Source organism: Egretta garzetta, unplaced genomic scaffold, assembly GCF_000687185.1.
Source record: "Egretta garzetta isolate BGI_Z169 unplaced genomic scaffold, ASM68718v1 scaffold397, whole genome shotgun sequence".
In the NCBI taxonomy this organism is placed as follows: domain Eukaryota; kingdom Metazoa; phylum Chordata; class Aves; order Pelecaniformes; family Ardeidae; genus Egretta; species Egretta garzetta.
The window spans coordinates 8,722,536-8,746,891 of record NW_009260493.1 but is presented as its reverse complement, the minus strand read 5'-3'; the positions used below and the strand labels follow the sequence as shown (position 1 = coordinate 8,746,891).

Below are 24,356 nucleotides of genomic sequence, written 5' to 3'. Positions count from 1 at the left end.
TGGCAGGAGGCAGAGCCGAGCCACTGTTTCTGGTTCACCGATAGTCATCTGTATATGACAGGGAGCATTACTGCTTAGCTTGAAATGTCCTTCAAAGACATAAATATTCATCCAGATTACTTTCATACACATTTTCCAGTTGGAGGAAAAGCTAACCTGTGCAGTTAGTGACATATCTTGCTTCTTGTATTTTAATACAAAGGAGATGGAGATGAGAAAAAGGTGCAGGCAACAGCAACCATCTCCATCCCCAACCTCATAACGTGATTAGGTAAGGTTTCCTTGGAGGATGGAAACTTTCCAGACCAAGAATAGAGGTTCCATACAACTTAAGGCACTTAAATTTGCATGATTCGTCCTTAGTATGCATGGAGGGATTTTTTTCCCAAAGCAAGATTTAAATACAGGATATAGTCCCAAGTTGAAATAACAGTGCTGACTTGTTTATTTATTTAAGCTATATTGTTGGCATTTGGGTTTAACTGGTTTTGGGTATACTTTAAAATGCAGAACAAAAATTCTAACATCACCATGGAGAAAAACTCCTTACCACATGAATGGAAAACCTTGTTCAAAGCACAGATATTTCCTGTTCTTGGTGTAAAGAAGAAACGATTTGTTTACTCAGTGACAGCATTGTTCAATGAAGGCTCTTATTAAAGTTTTATTAGTATACCACATTAAGGAGTAATTACCACACCTCCATTTGAAGATGCAGAATTTTTATTGGAAAAGAATATGTATTTTCAGGTAAAAGTTACTGTTGCTGTATCTCTAAATTCACACAAATCCTTCTGTCCCCACATAGGACTGCTAATGATTACACTGTACATCCAGAATTTCTATAGGTCTGTGTGCAGAACAACTTAAATATTTTAATTGGGAAAGAGAACTCAAACAACACAATAACCAATAAAACCAAACATTTAAAAATGGGAACCAGAGGATGTGTTTAGGGCTCCTTGTTCTCTCTGCCATCAAGTCCATTCCGAAGTTCTTATTCCTAATTAATCACCTGGAACTCTGCCACTCATAAAGAGTTTCAGACTTTAAAGGCATGCAGTAATTTAGACTAAATCTAAAAGAAGTATACCTCAAAGAAATATTCATAAAACGTTGTTTCTGCCTGAGGTATGTCTGAAGATTTAAGATAAGGCATTTAGTAACAGTTAAAAAGTATAACCCTGAGGAGAAGTGTGATAAAAAGCTCAGGTCAAGAAAAAACATGTTTCATTTGGTTACGCTTCCTGGCAACACACTCACTGCACTCCCAAGCAGCAGAAACACCGGCAGAGTGGTTGTGGTATTCGGTACGGCCATAGACTCTCAGCACAGTTGACACACACCAAGCAGAATTAATCAGCAATTAATCATCAACATCATTACCTTCTTGTGAAAACCATATAATAATAAAGTAATATGTAACCAAACAGATCTTTAGATCTAAAGCCAAAACAGGTAGTCTATAAAGAGTTTATGTTTATATTTATTCAAGAGGAACATATAATTTGAACAGTATAAACAATAAAGTCAATGAAGGTATTACCTTTTGTTCATGGAATCACCATTCATGCACAGCGATGTCTATCTATTTCTTTGAGAAGGCAATGGAAGAGGTTCTAATTCTATTGTACAACTGCAAAATGTTCCCTTCGATCATGTAGCTTAGTAACATTATACTTTTTTTTTTCCTCCTGCTTGGGTTTGAACGTACAGCTTTACCCAAAGACAGAGCACATGAGAATTTACAGTGTCTCTGTTTCTTGTTTTACACATAGTGGGGTATACGGTTAGGAAACATGTTTTCTGACAAGTAAATGCTGACTTCTGTGAAGGACTAGCAAAAGGGAATACACATGAGAAAGACTTTAGGCTTTCGGATACTGAGCTTCTGTAGAAGTCGCCAACCTGGACGCCCTGGCACCTAAAGTTTGCTGAAGGGAAAGCATGGGATAAAATAAGCACAAGGCTCATGATTTTGACGTGACACAGCCTCCTGAGTCAGCAGAACAAACCTCGGGAACTATTGCTCATAACCCTCTAAAAATGTCTATTTACAGGGTTAATATACAAACATAAGATGGCTTACAAAATAAGCGCGGTTAGGCAATGCCTACATTAATACTACGATTTTCACATTCTCTCAACCCAAGCCAGATCCTGGTATCCTTGTGTAGGGCTCCAACACCCCTCAACAGCACCCACGAAGTCACACAACAAGGGCCATTTTCAGATTACAAGGTTCTTTTGAAGTCACTTGAGAATAATGTATTAAAATTACACTGCGTTAATTCTCTAGAAACCAAAACTGTAATTAGCCCTTCACAAAACAGAAAGACACAGTTCCAGTCCAAGCGACTTAAGAAATAGCAATGGAAAGGTCACTGAAATGAGGGGATGAAGAATGGAGACTGAAGAGCATTAGTTTGCATTTTATAATAATTTGCTTAGATACTTATGTTTTCTCAAGGTTAGGGTGTTTTGTGTTTGGGGGTTTTTTTTGTGTGTATTTTAGCTGGATCCAAGATGTAAATTATTTTCATGCCGGGTAAAGCTTCGCTTCAGTCTTGGTGCAAAGAGAAACTGTTCACCATCGGCTTCTGGTTCAGTTGCCATCTGTGTGGATTTTAACGTCATGTATGCTATGTGTGGACATGGTGGAGTGGTGTTGTCTGACTATTGTCTGTCTATTTTTCCACTGTTATTAATGTTCTTTCTTTCTATTTTACCCCTGGGAGTCAGTGAACCTACGCTCTGGACATAGTTGCGACTGCTGTGCATCGCAAGTAGAAGCAGAGATGGAGAGGGTATCAACATCATTCTCTGAAAACTAACCCCAGTAGTTAATGCTGGGGTTGTGGAGTGAGAGGTCAGTACTGAAGAGAAACATTTTAAACAGCTAGATCAGAAATAAAATTTCTTCCCCATTTAAGTTACACTGGAGCAATTAAATGCGGCCCTATAGAAAATTTGCTTAAAATGCTGCTACTTGGTGACTTGTCTGAATTAGAAAGTTGAGTCTTAAGAAGCAATGCCAAGATGCTAGTAGGACCAAGGCAGATCTGTTCTGTGATCCATCCACTCACCTCACACTGTGCAAGCCCCATCAAGTCAGATTTTACTACCTATGTGTCTGCTGTTCTGGTATTTGCACAGAAGATGATTTATAATTGCTCATCCAAGGCCCAGTTCTACACTGAATTATTTTATTGCCTGCTACAATGAGAAGTGTTGATCGGTTGGCTGCAGACAATTCCTAGACACAATTTTCTTATCTTTGCAGCGCACTACCTAATCACAGGCTTACTCTAAAACCATATACAAGGCTAAGGATGAGGAAGAAACAAAGACATGGCACAAGACAAAATAGGGTTAGTCAATAGCAATCCCCTCCTAAAGATCACCCCACAAATCATCTCAGAATTGGGAGGTGAAAATCAGAGAGCTTCACAAAAATTGTACCTTCCCTTTCTCCATGCTCACCGTTGGTCATATTTTAAGTTAAGGCTCCTGCATCTCACAGTTGTATGTAACTAGAAATTACATAACTTCTGACTTTAATTTAACCCAAAAATCACATAAAACACATATTTTCCAATCATCTGCTGGCATAGTCAAGACATTGCCATAATGGATGGTAGTTGTTTTAATTAAGAAAAAAAAAAAATCAAAAAAACTGATTAAATTAACTAGGTGTTCAAGTTTACTGACGACAGAAATTAAGCAGATTATTTTTGCGTACCAAGTATGGAATAAATAATGCAGCAATAGCTGCATAGTTTAAGTATTCTTATTGTAAAAATATACAAGTGAAATGAAAGAAGACTACCGCAAAATACGAATATGTTCCACTAAGAAATATAAAGTTTGGTGACAGTAAAATCTGTGGTCACATGTACTTTCATCTTTGATCACAGAACGAAATAATATATGAAATAATTTTACATATGAAATAATTTAGCAGAATATGAGACGCTATTTCTGTTATTTCCCTGAGACAGTTGCTTGGGAAACTTAATTTCCAGCCAGCTCAGTTACCACGATTCCTTAACACTGCAAAGCCTAATGGGCCAATTCAGGCTTGCACTGAAGAGAGGGCCCTCCAGATCAAAGGGCAGATAGCTTGCAAGTTCTGCAGCGCAAGATGATTGTTTGGTTGCAAATCTAATTTACCAAGGCTGAAATTGCTTTGCAGGGGAACGTAGAGGAAAATACAGAACATTTGTTTATGTCAGGCTGCATGATGCAATCTGCTAGAGTTATCACATTTAGCAAAACGTAAAAGTTCGAGACACAAGAACAAGCAGTTACTGTCTGGTATCACTCAAGCTAAAAATCAGTGCCCTCATTTAGGTACTGAAGGCTACAAGCTGCCCTTCTGGCTTTCAATCAATCAGTCTCTCAAACTGGAGTCCCTTTGTATTTTCACACTGGGGTCTTTGGTATTACTAAGGCATTCCACTGTCAAAAAGCAGAGTTACCCTTGGCAACAAGTTTTTTTTGGAGTTTTTACTTCCTTATCAGGGATTGCTCTGAAACTGAACATGACGATTAACTAGCAGCTGCTGGTGTGCTCCGAGACAGGCCTTTCTTTAATTGAAAAGAGGCTCCCTTTTCTAAGGAGATCAAAATGGGAAACTTTGGTGCTTATATAAAAATATGCCCAATGTAACATTTCTCAGTTAATGCTAAATCATTACAGTTTTTTCTGGTGATGCGCTTGGCCTGTTTACACCAGTCACACCCTAAGTTCAGTGCCAAAAAACTACATAGGGTTATGGCTGAGAAAAACCCACTTTTCCTAAAGGCAATTTTAAATACAAAGGTTTATTTTGCAATTTTTGCTCCTACCACAATCTCTTCTGCCCCCTGACCATTTTGGTGTCCCCTGATATATCCATCTGGGAGCTACACATCTAGTAACAGGCTGGTTATCTGGGTTCTCTCTTCAGTCAATGGAGAGAGAGGCTGAACCATACAGGGGGTGTCTGAGCTCATATATTTCAGACACCTCCTCTAAGATGATAAAAACAGCTATTTTTGCCACTGTACAGTCCTTTAAGCAGCTGGTTCAGACCTGTAAATAAGTCAAGTTAGATGAGAGGAAGCCCATCTTTGTGGTTGGAAATTTACTGTCCTTAAACTGCCCAAGTTTAACTTAGTATGCATGAGGTGTACTTGAGAGATACTGAATTTTGACCACATAGTCTAACTCCCAGCATGGGGCTTCTTCCCCATGTCAGCAGCGCTAAACCTGCTCACTCTATTCTCCTAAGCAGGTTCAAATAATGCACACGAAAAGAGTGCTTTATACAGGCACCCAAGCATTTAAGAGCTTACAGAATGCCAACCTACTATCCTCCTTTCCAACACCAAATGCCCTCTAAAACTGGGTGTCCCATTAAAAAAGTTCTCTTACAGAATCAGAAGTATTTTACGCTCTTGAGCACAGCTGATTGCAGCCTTTCTGCCAGTATTTCTGACTATACTAGTTTCTAAAAAAAAAAGCAACCAGAAAGTTTGGAACTATAGGAAAATGAGTAATTCTTAGAGAAAAGACATGTAGATACAACTAAATGACCCTACTACCAACAGTATTTGTTATTTTACATAACCTCTTTTTCCTACTCTTAATAGTGAAATTCAATGTCCAAGATGGTTTTTTTTGTCTATTGGATTATTACTACCAAAGCCCGGGGAACTACTTCCCCTGAGGATATTTCAAAGAAATTAAGAAAATAAAGAGGGAAAACGTATGGAGTGTTGAAACTAGCACGGACATGCTACACACTGAAGCTGAAAAGCTTCACGCAAATTGATTATGGTACATCTGGCACAAAGAATACATATACGGTTCCTTCACCAATAAATACTGTAAAGTTTCAGAAGTTTACAAACAGAATTAACTAATTTGTCAGGTGTAGTGGGAGACCACAGGTATAAAGAATTCACAGAAAATCTATAGACAGTGGAGGAAATATTGTATCTTAAGGTTTTGTGGGAAAAAAAAAAAAGTGGAGCACATGAGAAACCTACGTTAATGCAAAGCCAAAGTAATGAATCTTTAGCAGATGCCATTACATTAATAAGCAATACAATTAAATTAAACAAATGGAAGACATGGAGAATTGAAACCTAAGCGAAAGACAGTAATAAAAAAAAAAAAAGCTGTATCTGTAGAACCACAAGTAGAAAGAGCAGTAAAAACAAGCAAAAGCTGTATTTACCAAAACACTGGGAAGAATTTCTCATGAACATGAAGCAAATTTTCACTTTCATGTCACTGGTAAACACCTGCATGATGCCAGCTCATGGTAAGAAAAAAATAAATTCAGCAAATAGGCAGAAAAAAACCCAATCATAGACAAACAGTCTTACAAACTGTCAAAGTAGAGAGGGACGTGTCAGCACACATACCCACGCACATTAAAAATCATGAAAATCAGGCATCTTGACAGCACAAGAACTAAAGGATCTCAGAAGCTCCAGTGTGCTGCCACCGAATAACTTATTTTTTTAACCAAAAGAGGAATAAGAAAGAGACTTTTTAAATGGGCCATTTACAAGAGGGAGGTTGCTGCAGACACCCTCCCACCCCTTTCCAGCGCATGCTCCACTGGGCAAGCACCTCTCACCCTGCAAGCCCTGGCTCCCAGCCCTGACCCTGCCTGCAAGGGATCTCCACACCCAAGGAGCTGCCCCCAGCAAGGCTGCAGCAGGGAAATGGAAACCTTCTCATGCAGAGGTCAGCACATGGACATGCCCATGTGTCTGGTCTACCAGTGAGAACTTCCCTCCCTCCAAGAGGTCCTGCCAGAGCGGAGGTCCTTCCCCAGGTGCAGCCAGTGAAAGCAGAGAACTTTCTTTAGGGACACGATTAAGAGACACATTCAGGACTGCTCAGAATAACAATATTTACAGAGAACTGCAAAAATCCTAGCAAGAAATAACCTTAAACCCATCTCTGGAAAATCTGGGCTAATGAGTGGAATGCATTTTTTCTAAGAAAGTTACTTCTGAGAAAGCTCCCAGCTAACTTCCCTGTGTGAGAAAAGTAAAAACCCGTGTAGGTTACCGAGCCCGAGGTACATACCACAGCCTGAAGCTCAAAGCAGCAGAACAGGCACGCGTAGCTGCAGGAAGATTTTGCAGCCAGGCAGCAATGTGCACTCTCCCACGCAGAGAGCAAGACAGAGTCCACCACCCCAGGACCACTGCAGAGCCATCCTGCAAACAGCTGACTTGAAGAAAGACGGCTGCCTGCAATTATCTCCAAGCAACCTCCTTCACCTGTTCCGCATATTGTTACTTTCAAAATTGACCTATTACCCTGGTAATTGGTTCTGCTAACAAAAAACACAAGGGAGGGAAAACCTGTAGAAGTTTAACAAATTTTCAAGCAGCCACCGCTCAGCCAGGTAGGCAGCTTGAAGCTGAGGAGTGAAGTACTCCATCAGAGTCATGAAACCAGCTCAGTGCCTGGTCTAGGTTGTAATCTGAGTAATTGTTATCACTGTTATGCCCAGCTATTGAGAAATCATCTTATTTTGTTTTATTTCTTAGCAGGCATAATATTATTATGAGTTATTTCTCCAGGAGTTCCTGGAGGCATCAGAGCAGATCTCGTAACAGAAGGCATTGTAGAGACATGTAGGAAGACACAAACTCTTCCCTAGGGAAGAAGTTGCACAGGATAGGAAACAAAAGGAGATTAAACAGAGAAGTTATAACCCTGGCTGGGTGCCCCGTTATCGCAGTGAAGCTCTGTTCTCCGTTGGTAAATGCAGCATAAGGAGAAATTACTTATCCATGTCCTTATTCTACCTGTGAGATGAATGCAATATTACAGTCTTATCTCTTGCACAATTTACATGTCATGTAGTGCAGCTTGGTCAAGAACAGTCAATGAAAGTATGCTGTTTCTCATTACCTGAGATTCTTGGAAAGTGGCATGAATATTATGTAAAGAGAAAGAAAAGACATAAGAACTTACGTAATTTACCTTCTACTGATTTTGAGATCTCTAATGCTAGTTATTTCTTTACCTCGTGCCAACAGAATAACCCAAACCTTCCAACAGTTACCCAAACAAGTGCTTTGATTCACTTCAAGGCAAAGGCAAGTATATTGGGACATCGGCTAAACAGCTTCTCATCGTCCGGGGAGTCATTCAGTTTGGGGGACAATTTTTTATGATAAAAAAAAGTTCAAAATAGGAAAAGGATGTGGTCCTGACATCCACACTAGCCAGCATCAGAAATGTTTTCTCTGTATAAGCACTGGTCTGGTCCCATGGACTGATGGCCCACTTCCACCTGGAGGACTTCTGTTGTGCTCGTGGGCTCAACTCCCCCTGCTGAGTTTCACCCAAAGGGGTTCAGTTCACAAGCTCCATGACAGCTCCACGGCAGTAACCATGCCGAAGTAAGCAAGAATAACTTGAAGATTCGCTTCAGAAGTGTGCTTCTCATCCCAACTAAAACACTACTGCAGATGCACCCTAAGACCAAGTGTTATCACTTACCCAGCTGTTGCACCACTAGATTGTATTTACAAAATATATTTGTAAATGCTTTGAATATGTTCTCCCTGACAGCATATAAGTACTCTTCTTTAAAATAATGTATGGCCAATGAAAGTTAAAAAATCCTTTTTTATTGGGAATCTGAATTCAAAATCTGGCATTCATTAACCAGAGATGATTAAATGTCTTGGCCTCTACCTTTAATCATAGGTCTAATTTTTTCTCAGACAGTTTCCTTCATTAAAATATTGTGCTTTCCTATTGAAGCTGATATTTTAAAAGATACATTATTATAAAATGCTCAGAGTAATTTTCAAGAAGAAAGGAATGACAGAGAACAGCTGAACAGTATAAAAAAAAAATCTTGTTGTGGCCATTGCACCTCCTTGCAACCCCAGATCAGCAGCAGATTCACGCATACGAACAGCTAAGCACACACTGCCATGGTGTTGATGGCACACATCGTTCAACAAGAGCTGGATGGCACTTCAGTGCTCCACAAAACCACACAGGAGGACAGAAATGGCCAAAGTCAGCTCACACGTACACTACTTAAGTAGACTGAATTATACCTGAGACAAATTTGCACCATTTTCTAAACTTCATTTTCTGTCTGTAAAAATGTGTAGGTTTGGATGAAAATGGTGCTACAGAAGGAATCCAGCATCGACAGCTAGGTAAGTATTTAACTAACACAGACAGTTTGATCAGGCCAAATAATTCATCTGTCCTCCCCTTTGTGAAATTCAATCTTTGTTTGCATAGCTAATATCCTCCAGAGTAGCCTTAAGCCCCATCCTTTGTGTATCAGTAGGCTTTAGGAAATGTTTAATCAGTTTGCAAGAGTGCAGAGATACAAATCCTCAACAAGCCTCTGTGTGTCATCTACAAAAGTCAAGCATATGAAAACATAAGTTGTGCCCCTGCAAAGAAATGCTAAGGAAGTGTTCCTACTGGGTGGCCCAGGGAGGTGGTAGAGTCTTCATCCCTGGAGGTATTTAAAAGAAGGATACATGAGGTGCTTAGGGACATGGTTTAGTGATCATGATTCTATGATTCTATGATATTGCTTCTGGGAAGGAATGTGAGAACCATCTTTCCCCCAGCACTCTTAAGCTTTCAGTTCCAAACTGAAAGAAAAGTTAGAAAATGTGTTATGGGAAAAAATGTTTATGCATGTAGGTTCTGAAATCCCCTTGGATCCTGCTGACCCTTGTGTGGCTGTTAACACACTTTGATTAATTTCTAAATGAACTACAACATCCATCTCTTTTTTCATAATATTTGGCTTTTACACAGCTGAAGATAACGAAGTCCGTGCTCACGTGATGTAATGTGGCATAACTCACTGTGGTCATCGCAAGAGAGGTGATTAGAATCAAATAAGAACCTGGCCCTTTATTTGAACAAACAGCACCATTTAATTATTTCTTAATCTATAGTTACTCTCCGTTAAAAGAAATTAATTACATTATTTTATATAAGAATAGTAATATAAGTACTATTAATAGTAATATAATAAGTAGAAACTTGATGGACCATTCTTTTAGACAACTTTACTTACTCTTTGCCAAAACTGTTTACAAGCAGAAATAGTTTTCAACCTCATTTTCTCAAGGGAGAGAGGACGTAGGAGAAGAGAAGGAAAGGGGCTCTGTCCCTGCGCGTGCCACTTGTCGGGGCACACCAGAATCAGATCCTGGGTGCACACCCACATAAGCTTGCCCCATGTTTGTGAAGACAGACAAGAGGTCTTGTTTTCACTCCAGTGAGCAGCAAAACAAATTTTGACAGTGCAGTAGCTGATTTGTAGAGTAAGCATTAGCTGAGCTCCTCTAAATTTGCTCAGTCAGAATCACTCACCTTTGTCACATGATGCTTTTCATGTTGTACAGGAATCTTAAACATTTGGCACCAATATGTTGTATCCTTGTCTGGTACAGGCACCTGTCTTAATAAAAAGGGCAAGAACACAATATTATAAAAGTCACATTACCCTGTTGCATAAGCAGCTTTGGCTGCCGCCTTATCCCTATCTCCACGTAAACCCAAAACCCGGAGTAACTTACGTCTTTGTTTGTCAAGTCAAAGTATGGCAAAGAGGCAGATAAGACTTCTTCTTTCTCAGGATTCAGTAGACGTAGACTCTTTGTACCACGATTAGACCCATGGTAATTTTGACCTGCTTCTCCCATGTCTTTGTGGTGGTAGGCCCATATTACCCGCATTGTGCTCTCCTGAAAAACAAAACAAAACAAAAAACCCCCAGTAAGTCCATAAGGAATAGGAATAATATCTTCCTTACATAGTTCACGTAATTCCTACGATAGGTATGATGTAGGTGTTGCTGTATTTGAACGACGATGATGTATACCAGAGGAGCAGTCACTTACTGACACCATTTTGCCTTTAAAGTTAATAATGTTTTATGCTCATAGGGTTCATTGGAGATACACAGAAGTTGAATCTCTCCCTGATAGATTCCTTCATTAATGTTGCAAATTTAATTCATATCTGTAAGCAGCACAACAGACGCATAAAGAGGTAACCAGCTAAACGCATGAAAAAAGTTTTTGTAGAGAGGTCACTTATTTGGCCAGAAATCGGAAGGTTTCTCCCCCAAAACATTTTCCAGGCTCAGCTCTGTAAAGATGCAAATATCTTCTGTGAACTGCTGTCCTTACATACTAGGGAAGATAGACTTTCAATTGCAGAACAGATTTACATCTTAAAAATCAATCTACAGCCATGGCAGAGATCAATTCTCTGTAAACCATTCTCAGATTGCAGTAATCACCCTTGAGGCAAAGTACTCTAATAAATCCTGAAGTGTCCCAGAATGTTAAATTATACTGAGAATTTGGAGCAGGTGCGAAAACCATAGATCTATTGAGTGCCTAGAAATCTGGCAGTTTATACAGCTGCAATTTGCATCCCGCAACTTTCAGCTCCTCATGTTGTTGTTATTGCTTATATCGTGAAAACATAGATCATGAAAATAGCGTTGAACTACTATAGCAATGTCTCCAAAATGAGTAGTAAACAAGCCAAAGCAGAGAAAATCTTGCAAATCTCTCTAATCTATCTGTCATTTCCAATATAGAAGTCATCAACTTCATGTAATTTAAAATCATGCTTAGGAAACAGTACAGCAGTCCCTAGGGCAACAGAAGTATTTACCATGAGATGTATTTTACGACGGAAAGAGTTTTATCATAAAACTCCTCAACTTCTTCATTTTGAATAAAGAAATAACACAAATATATACTTTAAATATACCCAAACTTTTTTAAAAGTCTGTCTTTAGATCAATTACAAGTTAGTGTAAGACCTAAAAAGTGTTTCTCCAGTTGGCATCTCTTGAATGATTGTAGCTGCGGGATACAGGACTTGATGGCCCAGAGGTACCTGTTTCAATCCCGTGTTCACTTGGTGTGTTAGAAATTAGAGAGCATAACTCATTAAAGTGGGACAAAGAAAGCTGAAATTAAAATATAAGAGCTTAATTAAACCAAGCACAAGTATTTTGCATGGATAATTTAAGTTGACCAAACAGATGTTTTGGAAAGTGAATTTCTCTAATTCTGTCCTTTTACTCTGATGAGATTTTAATAACCAGCTTCATAACCATGTATACATTTGGCCTGTACTGATTATTTCATCTCTCTACATATAGGCAGAGCCTCTTACCGTTATGCTTTTGTCATTTGTATCGCAAGTGTGTAGTTCTCTGCTAAAAGCCAATATTGTATGTGTGCTGTTTTCCATGGCATATTCCAGATGGTAATCCTGTTGAGGGTCCTTTTTAAGTACTCTGTTTTCATCTGTAAAATAATCCTGTCAAAAATAAAAGGTGGCCCATTATTAAAATCTAGTACTAATTTAAAAATAAAACGTTATGTCCAGTACTGAAGCCTCCTAAAACACATCTTTAAGTAAAACATAAAGTATCATCGTTTTTTATCAAATGATAAATTTGAGATGGCACTGAACATTTTTTTTTATTAAAAATCCTCAGGAAAGTGAGTCTCCTTGATAAGCAGCTTAAAGAATGTCTTGAGCAATTTTAACAACACGCTGCCTCTACAGAACTGCGCAAATAAAGGCTGCACCCAACAACCAAGAAACCTAATTTATCACGACTGGGGTGTCGTGAACTTTGGGGCAAATTACAGAGAGAATGAATTTCACTGAATGGTCACATCAGCACAACTTTTTCTTCCTTTTTTCTTCCCCACAAAAAGCAAACCTCTTGAATGAACATTGGCCAGAACCAGAAACCCTATGGCTTAACTAGCACAGAAAGTGCTCCGTTCATACAAAAGGTGCTGGGTCGGGGTTGGGTTGGGGTTTTGGGGGTGGGGGCATTAACCTCCTCACCCCAAATTCCTGTGGCCCCATGCAGCTGGGACCCAGCTCTCCCTCCCCTCCCACCCCAGCCACCTGGAAAGGGCTTGCCACCACCTCAGATGCACCTCCTCCGGTCGCCCTCCTTTGAGGTTTAGGCTATTTCTGCCCGGTTTGGGATGGGGAGGGGGGCTTTCTAAATATTTATTTCTCACGCTAAACAGGCTACAGGCAGACACCATTAATCGTGCGGCATCCTTGCAGAATAATGCAGCACTGGCTCCTCCTGGAAGGCATTTACTTCGGTAGCTATTTACACCTCCGTTCACTTTTACAGAGATTTCTAGCTTTCCCCTTTTGTTAAAGTGGAAGTAACCAAGCTGAAAAATTGTAAAATGTTATGTCCAAGTATTTTGATATCGGTAAAAGTAGCTGATAACTTCTTAATTCACTAAAGGATCACTGGGGAGCTGTAATCTTAAGCTTAATCGCACCCTAGAAATCTGTGTGTGCACAAGAGACCACATGCATACCAGTCAGAGTTCACAAGCTGGTCTGCCTTTTGTAGATGTACAAATAACTGCATGCCCAAACACTTCATTAAGGTATATTCATTTGGATGAAAATTCGTGTAAAATTGTCTCGGCCATTATGCAATTTCAAGGAAGAAAAGGATAAAAAGCTGTCCATTTTTTACCAGTATGAAAATACACAGATTTAATTCTGTCTTGCCAAAATTACTGAAACAGTTTGGATTTTTTCAGTTGTGGAACAAATCTAAATTTTAAAAATTTTTAAAGGTACTGAAAAGAGTCCTTCTTTTCCTGTCAGCCCTTCTCACGACAACAAGTGAATGAGTACACATGTGAAAGAATACAGACATGGAAAAATAATCACAAAAACTGCAAAAGAGGGGCCTGGGACCCAAAGTTGTATGCTGAAAGAAAGGGAACTGCTGAGTTTTGTTTGTTTAGAGAAAGAATTTTGGATTTGCTTTTCCAGAGGCAAATAATGGGCCTGTTCCGGCATGGTATTTGAGGACGGGTACTTTATGGGATCAAAAAACTCCACTTTAACCCTGCATCAGAGCTTGGAAAGGGGCAGTGTACGTCTATACACAATACCATCCCTGCTCTGAAAACATGGCTCGGTGGAATCTCCACTTCCATCTTAAAAATAGTAAGGGCTTGTCTGAAATGTAACCTTGTGAACATCTGTTTTTATTAAAGTGTGATATCTTTGCTGAAATGTTACATTAAACTGGAGGAAGCCACCCTTGTATTAGAATAAGCACCCACACATTGAATTATTGAGGGACACAGATTCAAGAATAGCATTTCCTCACGTGAACAGGTTGAAAGCCTCTGCCTGAAACCACTCTGAATGAAACCTTTAGAAATGTGAAGCAAAGTTAGGTGTGCACACTCAAATATTTTGCTGGTAAACTTCACCATTTCTTAATAAGCCTAGAGGACACAGTCATAACAAAAAAACCCACTTGTCATACAGCCCTGACTTCCATGAACCTGCAGGGAGAATGCAAAAATAACTCAAAGAAGTTGTGTAATTAAGGTATGAGCTCAGATGTGCCTTGATAAAATGATTGTCAGTGTAATTATTTCACTTGGAGGGATGACAAAGACAGGTCACAGCTCTGGCTCACTATGAGGGGGTCATTTTGTGGCCACCGGTGAATGCTGTGGGGAAGGTGGTCCCAAAGCCCAGGCCCCAGGAGAGGACGATGCTGCTTCTCACGGGAGGAGAGCTGCATTGGGAGGGCTGGGAGAGCTGTGTTGGGAGGGCTGGGAGAGCTGCGTTGGGAGAGCTGGGAGGGCTGTGTTGGGCTGTCGACACTGAACAGCACCTCACTCCCTGACTCACCTTAAATTATTTTGTGGGTAGATGCTAATCTGACCGACTAACGTTAATCTTTCCCATGTGAAAATCTCTGTGCAGTAATGAATTCCTTGTCTCTACTTACTTTCTCTGCCTGATACACGCTGCCTTGAAACAGCCCTTGAATACCTGGGTGCTGAGAATACCTGGGAAGCAAATTCATGTAGAGCCCCGGAAGACGGAGATGTTCATTTATTCCCCAAATCCTACAACTCCACTGAGTGCCGTGGGCCTGCCCTAGAGGAATCAAGTGTCACTACACTTGCCAGGAGATATTTAGAGTTAGTGAACTGCCTCTATTACTATTTTTATTTCCTTTGGTCAAAATTATCTAGGTGTTCATCGCAAAAATAAAATAAAGTAACAAAAAATTTCTGAAGGCTCAGAATTTGGTTGCTCAACCTCTCACATGAAAACGGTTTGTTTACCAGTTTTAAAACAAAATAAGGCCACATTGCCAAGGAAACATACTGATCTGTTTCTGTTCACAGAGAAGATTTTAAGTCAAACTGCACAGACTTTGCTCAATTTACTCATCAGAGCTTAAAAGCCTTTAAGACAGAAGTTTGTGCGCCAAATGTCATGAACAAAAGGAGGTTATCAAAAATGAAGTCACGCTGGCAAACTGTGATGCCACATCCTTTTCAACAGCATCTTGGAAAAGTAAGAAAAAGTTAGTTGTGGATATATCTATACAGATACATGTCTGTATCTTTATACACTTCCTGTGCTTCCTTTCAGAGTAGAAAAATAAGAATAAATGAAAGTGCTGCTCCTATGGTACAAAAGCAACCAAACCCACCCTATTTGGACAGCCTACGCTCCATTTAAGCCCCTGTGTCTGGTCAAAGGAGAAAGCTGGGTACCTCCGAAGGCCTTTGAAAAGTGACTTTGAAGGCCAAAGGACAGTGCAGAGGATGGAACCACCAGAGGCCAGAGAGGGGACATTAGGCATCTGGGCTTGAGCTGAACTGAGGATATCTAAATACGGGCTGAAACTCCCTCGGGGCCAGACTGCTGTAACACGGAACTCATCTAAATTCAAACGTTTCACCCATTGAATTTTGTAGAGAAATGAGTGTGACATTTTCATCAAGAGAATTACAGTGCTTTGTTATCTATCACAGATGGTCTGAAATGTGCCTCGTGTTGGAACAGTTTATTCTTCATACCGGGTAGGAAAAGGCTTGAATGGGGCATCCTCTTTGACACGGACCTAGTTTTGCGACCTCATAGTGTTAGCTAGAAAACCTGTGTCTTTTGTAGGACAGATTATACTGTCCCCCTGAATTTCATAGAGTCCCAGCAGAGATCTACAATAATTATTGAGTCCTTAAAACCGAATTTCTGAAACACTCACAGAGCAAACCTGACAACATGGATTTATGTACTGATTTGGCACTTGCATCCAGATTCTTCAGTTTCTAAGACACACAAAAGTATATATCATAGGTTAAATGAAGATAAAGTTTTCAAGTTTCACATCAACTTCACAGAAGTGTAAGCATTACAGAAAGAAAAGATAAGGGTGAAACAACTGTATTTTTCTAGTATGAGCATCTTATTTTGGTTATTTAAATAGTGTTTAAAACAAAGTTTCAGAAGTGTTATGGGTCATGCTACGTTACAACAAAGTTACTTTTATTTCAGGATTTGCTTATGTAAACTGTTTACATGTGAAACATTTAAAGTTTCTGTACTCTCTTTGATAATATTGCAAAAAATGGTTTTTTAAAGTCTGGATTAAGTTGTGCAATCAGTCAAATAATTATGTATCTCCTTCCTCGCATCACCTAGAAGCTGAAACAACATATGGAAAATGAAAAATCTTCCTGACAGTGCAAGTTATTTTATCTTCTTTTCCAGATGTGAGGCCGATCATGTTATACTGTTTTTTCAATCCCATTAGTCTCTCTTCCTCTTAGAAAAAAAAAAAAAAATGTTTTGCAGCATACATGGTTTCTGATTGCAGCTCTACAAACAGTCAAGGAGAATAATTTCTTAAGGATGTGAAAAGAGGCTGGTTTCTCCTCCGAGAATGTAAGCACAGCTGCGGAGGGAAGCCTGACCCCGCAAGCACCACCAGCTGTCATCGCAGGTGTTTATGGGACTCCCTCCGTAGATCTTTACAATGTACAAGACTGCTTTGTTTATGATATCCATTTCCCATCCTAAATTATATACAGCACCTTTCAACCTCAAGAAGCATAAAATAACTCTCAAACTGTGGCCCCATCCAGCAATCGCCTTGCGGGCTCGGCTTGTGAGCAGCTCTGCCGCCGGGATTTATGCACGCTGCCCTTCTCTCACCGGGAGATCGCTTCCATTTCAGCAGCAATTTAACACTTACAAGCGAGTAAAGGGACAAGCCAGGAATGGGAAATGAGGGCAAAACAAGCTGTGTGGCAACTAGTCCTCACCTATGGTCTGTAGCCAACCCATGGAGTTTTGAACATCCCCAAACCAATGTCTAAGACCGGGGCTGAAGACGCGTTTGGCAAAAGGAATTGGGAAGCTGCAACCAAGATGGAAGTTGGCGCAGGAGGAGATCTATCCGAGTATAAATAGGATGGATAAATTGCTACAGTATGCAAAAGAACTGACCAAAACATTTGTTTGAAATAAGCACCGAGCTATGCCTTTCTGGGTTTCCAAAAAAATTACTGTGGTTAACATTTCTCTTTTTTATTGTTGCATTCAACTGAGATGGAATCCTGCTGCTCATGGTTCCAGCACACACTGGATGTTACCACCAAAAAGAAGCAAGCTGGTTTTACATTGTATCTGGCAAGAAGCAAACAGAGCATGAGTTTACAAATAAGCAAACCAAACTTTTTTGCAACCTCAAACAAATTTCAGCTTGAGTTTCAGGCAAAGATGTTACTACGCTCTTATGTTAGGGAAAAACAGAGCCCACCCACAGAAAGCTAACATGAAGCAGGAGTCTGAAAGCATCACTGCTCCGTACCCGAATACCTTGAGAGCATTCCGGTTGACTGATCCAGTCTCGGGATTGGCCCCAAATGAAAAAAATATCCACAGGAAAGGTTAGAGCAACAGCAATCAAGCAGTTGCAAGAAGTTCCTAAAGTGACTGGGATCAGTAAGTTCAGCTGCTGCCCTATGAGCAGTCTGTTTGTAATTAATTTACCAATGGATTTATTTATTTTTATCAACAGAGCAGATTAGTACAAAGTGATTCACTTCTTCCTAGGAAGCCTGGATCTCACTCACGCAGGCAGTTTGGAGAAGCTGTACATAATTCCCGGTACAAATCCAATTAAACTGAATTACGCTGGAGTAAATGTGGCTGATGTACTTCGGGTGTACTACTAACTTCAACAAGGACAGAAAATTTTTATCTATAACAACTAGTTGTGGGTGTGTCTGCATTTTAAATGCAGACATACACATATACACAGACACACATCTTCCACTTGCGTATTTACAGAAACAGATAACGTGTGTATGTGTGTGTACATGTACATATAGCTTCTTTGCAGAACGAGGGTGCATATTTTTTACACATGAAACACTATTATTTACTTAGAGCCGCACCTTTCCGCATTCAAACTGCAAGTCATTTGAATACACTTCAGCGTATTTCTTATATCTAGTTAAATGCTGCCCAGGACAGCTTCCCGGTAGCCTACAGCCGGCAGTGACACCCCTCGGTTTCTGTGGGATTCCTGGGAGATATAAAAATATCGCTTTCTCCACACACGAATGAAAAACACTGAAATGTGGAGAGCTCTCTAACTCACCACACAAAGGTGTAAGAAGCACGAGCGGTTAGAAGCTGAAACACGACCTTGCATATCGGCGTGGACAATTTGACTTTGCAGCAGAGTCCCAAGGACCTATCCGAGTCTTTACATCCAGAATAAGCGTTGATTTAAGAGGTTATATTCCAGTTACATCAGAAGCTATAAAGCTAGATTAGAGGCTGTCCTAACACAAACAGACTAGCCAAAACATGTACCAATGTGTTTTAAGGGCAAGAAAACCTGTAGTGGGAGATACTGTGTGATCCAATCTCACAACTCTACTTTATCACAGGGAACATTCCTTACACAGGACCCACATTTAACCAGTACAAGTTTTCTTGTTTTAATTACTTTAATTACTTCAATTATGAGGAAGTTTTAAAAACACTTAAGGGATTTTTGAGCACAACTGTGAGTGATACTTGTTCCCAAAATCTCTGTGTGTGCCTTCAGAAATCTCCCCTCCTCCCTCTCCTAAGATACGTGTTTATATAGAGAATGAAATTGTTCCCCTGTTATTTTAAGCCTTTGCATCACTCATGGTGGCTACATTTCCATGGTGGCTACATTTCCATCCTGCCCCAGGTACTTATTTTTGGGGAGCGGTAAGAAAAATTAATTTTCTTCGTGTTCCCAAAATCCAAAGGACAAGAAAGAATACCATAAAGAACAACAACAAAAAAGCACCTCGCAAAACAGCCCCCCCCAAAGCCTGCAAAATACAAGAGCTATGGGACTCTTCTCATCCGTTGTTCACCAGCTGTTGCTTCCTTGTCCTAACTATTATAACTCCGAAAGGGAACTGCAAAGCACCCAGCCAGTGGGGATGTGCACTGGAGTGCCTCTTTATGCCCCACATGGAAGCCAAGAGGGACTCATTAGTCATCTGGAGATTTTGCCCCAATGCCCAAAGGCATGAAATACCTCCAACAAAGCACCAACTGAGATATGTCAGTGTGGCACTCACTTTGCATCTCTCTCTTGGTGCCTTTCAAGTTGTTTTCCAAACACTTCTTTTGTTGCTGTTGGCATGAGTGCACTTAAAAGCAGCATATCGTTAAGTAGAGAGAATGCTCACTGTTTTCTGTCCTTTAAAATCTCTTCCAAGTACTTCCCTATGAGCAATTAAGCTAACTCTATGGGATACATTTGATAACAGATATTCTTTAGTTTGGGTGACAGTTAACAAGCAAGGCTGTAATGAATAATAAAGTACTTTTTAGTGACACACAGTCCCTATTCACCCTGAGTAGGGTCTATTTTTGTGCAAGTTCAACAGAAGATTCGAACAATGCAACCCTCTTGTATAACTTGCACAAAATAGGCATTCATCAAGGAGGATTACTCTTCCCAAAATGGGGCTCTCAGAAGCTACGTGCTGTGGGTGGGGATGCACAATTCCAGACAGGGGTGGAGACCAAGGAAAAGGCATGGGTCTAGCATGAAAATGCATGCTGTGTCAATTCATAAGCACAAAAGAGATGCTTTAAAAAAAAAGGGGGGGGGGGGGGAAAGGAAGAAAGAAAACTAGATGCAAAATCTAAGGCTGCCCCAAGAACTTTTCTGAAGAGCAACACATGCTGCAAGTGACCAGGGCAGTATTTCAAGGTTGTATTTTGCTAAGTATGAACTCTCCTTCCAAGTCCACCCCATCCCTATAGAGACAAAGGCAGCTCCCAGCTTTCCAACACCAGCCTCTTTTGGTATCTTCTACTTGTTCTCAAACACGCTCACCCAAACCCCACATGATCTGCTGCTCTGTCACCACCCCAGGGCTCCCAGTAACGTTAGAATAATTTGTTCACTGATCTCTCTCTTTTTCTCCCGCTGCTTGATAGAGGTGTGTCCCTCACAACAATACAGTAAAGCTACTCGAGGAAAGAAAACTAGATGCAAAATCTAAGGCTGCCCCAAGAACTTTTCTGAAGAGCAACACATGCTGCAAGTGACCAGGGCAGTATTTCAAGGTTGTATTTTGCTAAGTATGAACTCTCCTTCCAAGTCCACCCCATCCCTATAGAGACAAAGGCAGCTCCCAGCTTTCCAACACCAGCCTCTTTTGGTATCTTCTACTTGTTCTCAAACACGCTCACCCAAACCCCACATGATCTGCTGCTCTGTCACCACCCCAGGGCTCCCAGTAACGTTAGAATAATTTGTTCACTGATCTCTCTCTTTTTCTCCCGCTGCTTGATAGAGGTGTGTCCCTCACAACAATACAGTAAAGCTACTTGTGTATATATATATGTATATGTCTTCATGCTATGTCCCCTACATCCTCCCTAAATATGTCTAAGTTCCCATTCCAAATACCGAGCTTCTGAAAAGTTAGGATAGTAGATGTATATTTCTCCAATCATTCAATGCTCTTCAAAAAGCTACTCTGGTACACCATGAAGGTTTGTTGTTCTTCTCTCATGACATCTAAACACTTTTCACCTTGATTTATTTAGAGAGAACTAAACCTCAGACTTCCAACTCATTTTAGCCTTTACTTATTTTGCCAGACACCTTTTTAGCTTAAATACAGCTCAAAAGTGGAAAAGCAAACCAAAACAAATAATTCATTACACCCAAGTTCAGGATACACCTAAAAACTGAGAAATGAAAACACAATCTCAGATATCCAGATTTTTTTTCAAGGAAAGCACTGCCTGATGACGGTGGGAATAGCATCCACTTGCTCTGAGAGGATGAAGAATAAATGCCAGAGGAAATGTTTTCTCTCATCTCTAAATACTACCTGGAAGTTTCCCTCTACGTCAATACACCGATCTTCCACAGACGAAGGAGAATATCTGCTTTTACCCTTACTGATGGCTGTAGAGTCTAACTACATTTACACATTTGCTCCCAGAAGAGGACTCTTGCCTCCAAGAACACTTTCTATTTTTAAAGGAGGAGAGAGAATTTAAGGGGGGTGGAGAGAGGCTAAATTCTCCCAAGAGACTGGCGATTTCAATGCCCACTTGAAAGGCTATAAAGGTGTTTCAGAACATCTTCTGAAAATCAGGCCATGAACAAGCATCTCAAAACTTTCAAAGAAACCAAAAAATGACCCTTCTAAGAGTTTAGACCACGATGCACATTTTCCGACTGATGATCATGGAATAAAAACATATTTCTAAAACCAAAAAGAAAAGTAAGTTCTTTCATTATAGGGTGTACATATTTTACAGAGTGCAGCCAGGCATAAAACCACATACTTTCAAGGCTGCTATCTATGAAAAATTCTTTTTTAGTTGTAAATAATGTCAATGATGATGATATACACTTAACACAGAACATGTTTTTAAAATATTAACTGTGTTTGTGCGTCCTGTAAAGGGAAGAATTGGATACTATTGAAATAGCATTCTAGAACAAGTTATTCATCTTACGGCAATCCCTGCTGACTGGCCAGAAGAAGCTTTTGCACAATTTTTGTTTCTCCATCATCTTTGTTTCTGGGCTTTCCTTGTTGGTGCAAGTAAGGAACTCTTTAAACCGAGCAACTTTTTTATTTGACAGCATTCCAGTTTAAAAAGAAACATTGCTGTCTAGAACCGAAGAAAAGATGAAGATGGAGAAAACCTCTGGCTGCAAGCAAGCTTAACTGATACAACGGCTTCTTCTGTGCTTTACTTACTCCAAAGTGCAACAAAATAGAATCCTAGCACTTAGGGCAGCAGATGTTCATGAGCTAAAGTAGTGTTTCGGGAAAAATATCAGGTGCTTTGTAACAGGACGTGCTTGCTACAGTCCTTCCCTCCTCTCTCTCAGTTGTATTTGCGACCGGATGCCAGTGAGCAAAATCTTTGGAAGAAGAATGGAATTTCTATGAAGCCGTTTTTTAAAGGATGCTGAAAACCTGTGAGACGTGCTGAAAAGAGCCACAAAAGTGCTTTGAGTGCTGGGGGAAATATCCTGCAGTGGGATGCTTAAAAAGCTCACTCTATTAATTTTATGCAAAAGAAAAGCGAGGAGTGACTTGATTACAGCATATAAATAACTTTATGGAGGTGGGATGGGGGGGGAGTAGGCTTTTTAACATAGTAAATACATAGCTGGAGTCTGAACCCAGACAAACTAATACTGGAAATTGGGAATAGGAAAGACTTGCCATTGCCACAAGCTACCAAGGGAAGCAATGGATCCTCTGTCTTTACACTAGCTTTGGGTGCCTTTCTAAAAGGCTTGCTTTACCCCAGCAGGATCTATGAACTAACCAGGCACAAAGCTTGTTTCTTTTAACGGTTAAGAGGTGCATCTTCTGAAATGTAAGGCTCCAGCAAGCCTCACATTCTGTGAGCTAAGAGCTCATTGCTTGATAACCAGAATGGATTATTATTATTATTAATTAATTTATTTATTTAGACTGAGTTTTTTTGAAAAATCATCTTCATTTTGAAATACGGAGAAAAAAAGATTCTGAAAATCGTCAGTCTGAGATTAGATAAAACAACTATTTGCCTAAACTTCACCGAGTGAACTAATAGGGGGGGGAAATTGAAGTATTTATGCTAAAATATCCCTTTTTCTTGAAAAGGTTTGATTTTATAAAATCTTGACAAATAGTTGAGGGAGAATGTTAACCATTTAGTTTTCTTATGATGAAATGTAGGTAAAAATCCCTATTCTTAAAGCAAAATCTCACAAAATTTAAGCAGCAGCTTCAAAGATCAACTAGTTCTAACACGATGAAGAGAAGACAGACAGCTTCTCCTAGACCACACTCTAACAACTGGGTGTTGCTCTGCTCTTGAACTGCCTCTCTGAAAGTTATTATTCAGGCAACCGGGGGTGACAAGTTCCCCTTTCACTCACCCATGGGACAAGTTGTCCCTGCTCCCCCCAGCCCCAGAGCAAGTGCTGAAGGCTGGATCTCCAGTCACTGAGAGGGGAGCGAAGGTGTGGGTCCCTTCCCCTCTCACAGCTCCCACCCCACCAGCCACCGGTGCCTCTTGGAGGGTGGACGCTTTGCTGGAAGCACCAGTGGAGCCCATGTCCCATACTCCTGTTCCCAGCCATAGCCCTATCCAGCAATATCCAGACAACTACAGAAACTAGAGAATTATGCCAACACATCTGGGCTCCTCCGAGGTTGCTTTACCAGAGCAAGGACAAGTACCAGGAGCCCCAGAGGTCGCTCTGTAATAATTCCTTTTCAATACCTGAGTCAAAACACCTCCCGGAGAGGAGAGGAGAGCAGAGCAGAGCAGAGCAGAGCAGAGGAGAGGAGAGACACCAAGGACAGGAGCAGCACTGGCTGTGTCCCAGCAGACGAGTCCGTCAGTGGTCTGGGAAGCTAGCGGGATCGTTGGGAAGCTAGACGGATCGTTGTTGGGAAGCTAGCAGGATCGTTGTTGGGAAGCTAGCGGGATCATGCCAGTGGGATCACAAAGAGGAAGCTGAGGCGGCACCAGGACACCCAAGCTCCATCCCTTGCCGGCAGGGTGCGGGGGAAGGTGCCGCACCTCGCTGGGAGAGGCTCCGCCATCCCTCCCCTCTCCCCCTCGGGTCTTGGCTCCGGGAGCCGGCAGGGAGAGAGTGCCCAAGGAGAGGGAAAAGGGCTGTTGCGTTTTCTGGATAAAGAGGAAGGAAACCTGACACCTTCGACGAAACCCGCGTAGAAGTTTAGAGGGAAGGTTGGCAGGCAGCGGACCGAAAAGGAAGAGCTCCTCCGGGGGGAGAGGACCGCAGAACAATAGGAATAACCAAAAAGCTGGAAGGAAAGAGGCGAGGTACGGAGACGAGGGGCAGGGAAGGGGGGGCGTCCCGAGAAGGAAAGAGCAGGGGAAGGCGGACGGACAAAGAGGACCGGGGACGCGGGGCGGGGAGCGG

At 40.8% G+C, this 24,356-nt stretch overlaps 1 protein-coding gene across 1 annotated transcript in view; it reads right to left on the bottom strand.

Annotated features, from left to right (window-relative positions):
- MOXD1 (monooxygenase DBH like 1) overlaps window positions 1-24,356 on the bottom strand; it is a 51,016-nt gene that overhangs the window by 25,614 nt on the left and 1,046 nt on the right. The window contains exons 2-4 of the mRNA XM_009644277.2: window positions 12,215-12,361; window positions 10,594-10,761; window positions 10,388-10,471 (exon numbers count right to left, since the gene is read on the bottom strand). Coding sequence (XP_009642572.1) covers window positions 10,388-10,471; window positions 10,594-10,761; window positions 12,215-12,361 — 399 coding nt within the window. The remainder of the gene's footprint in view (window positions 1-10,387; window positions 10,472-10,593; window positions 10,762-12,214; window positions 12,362-24,356) is intronic.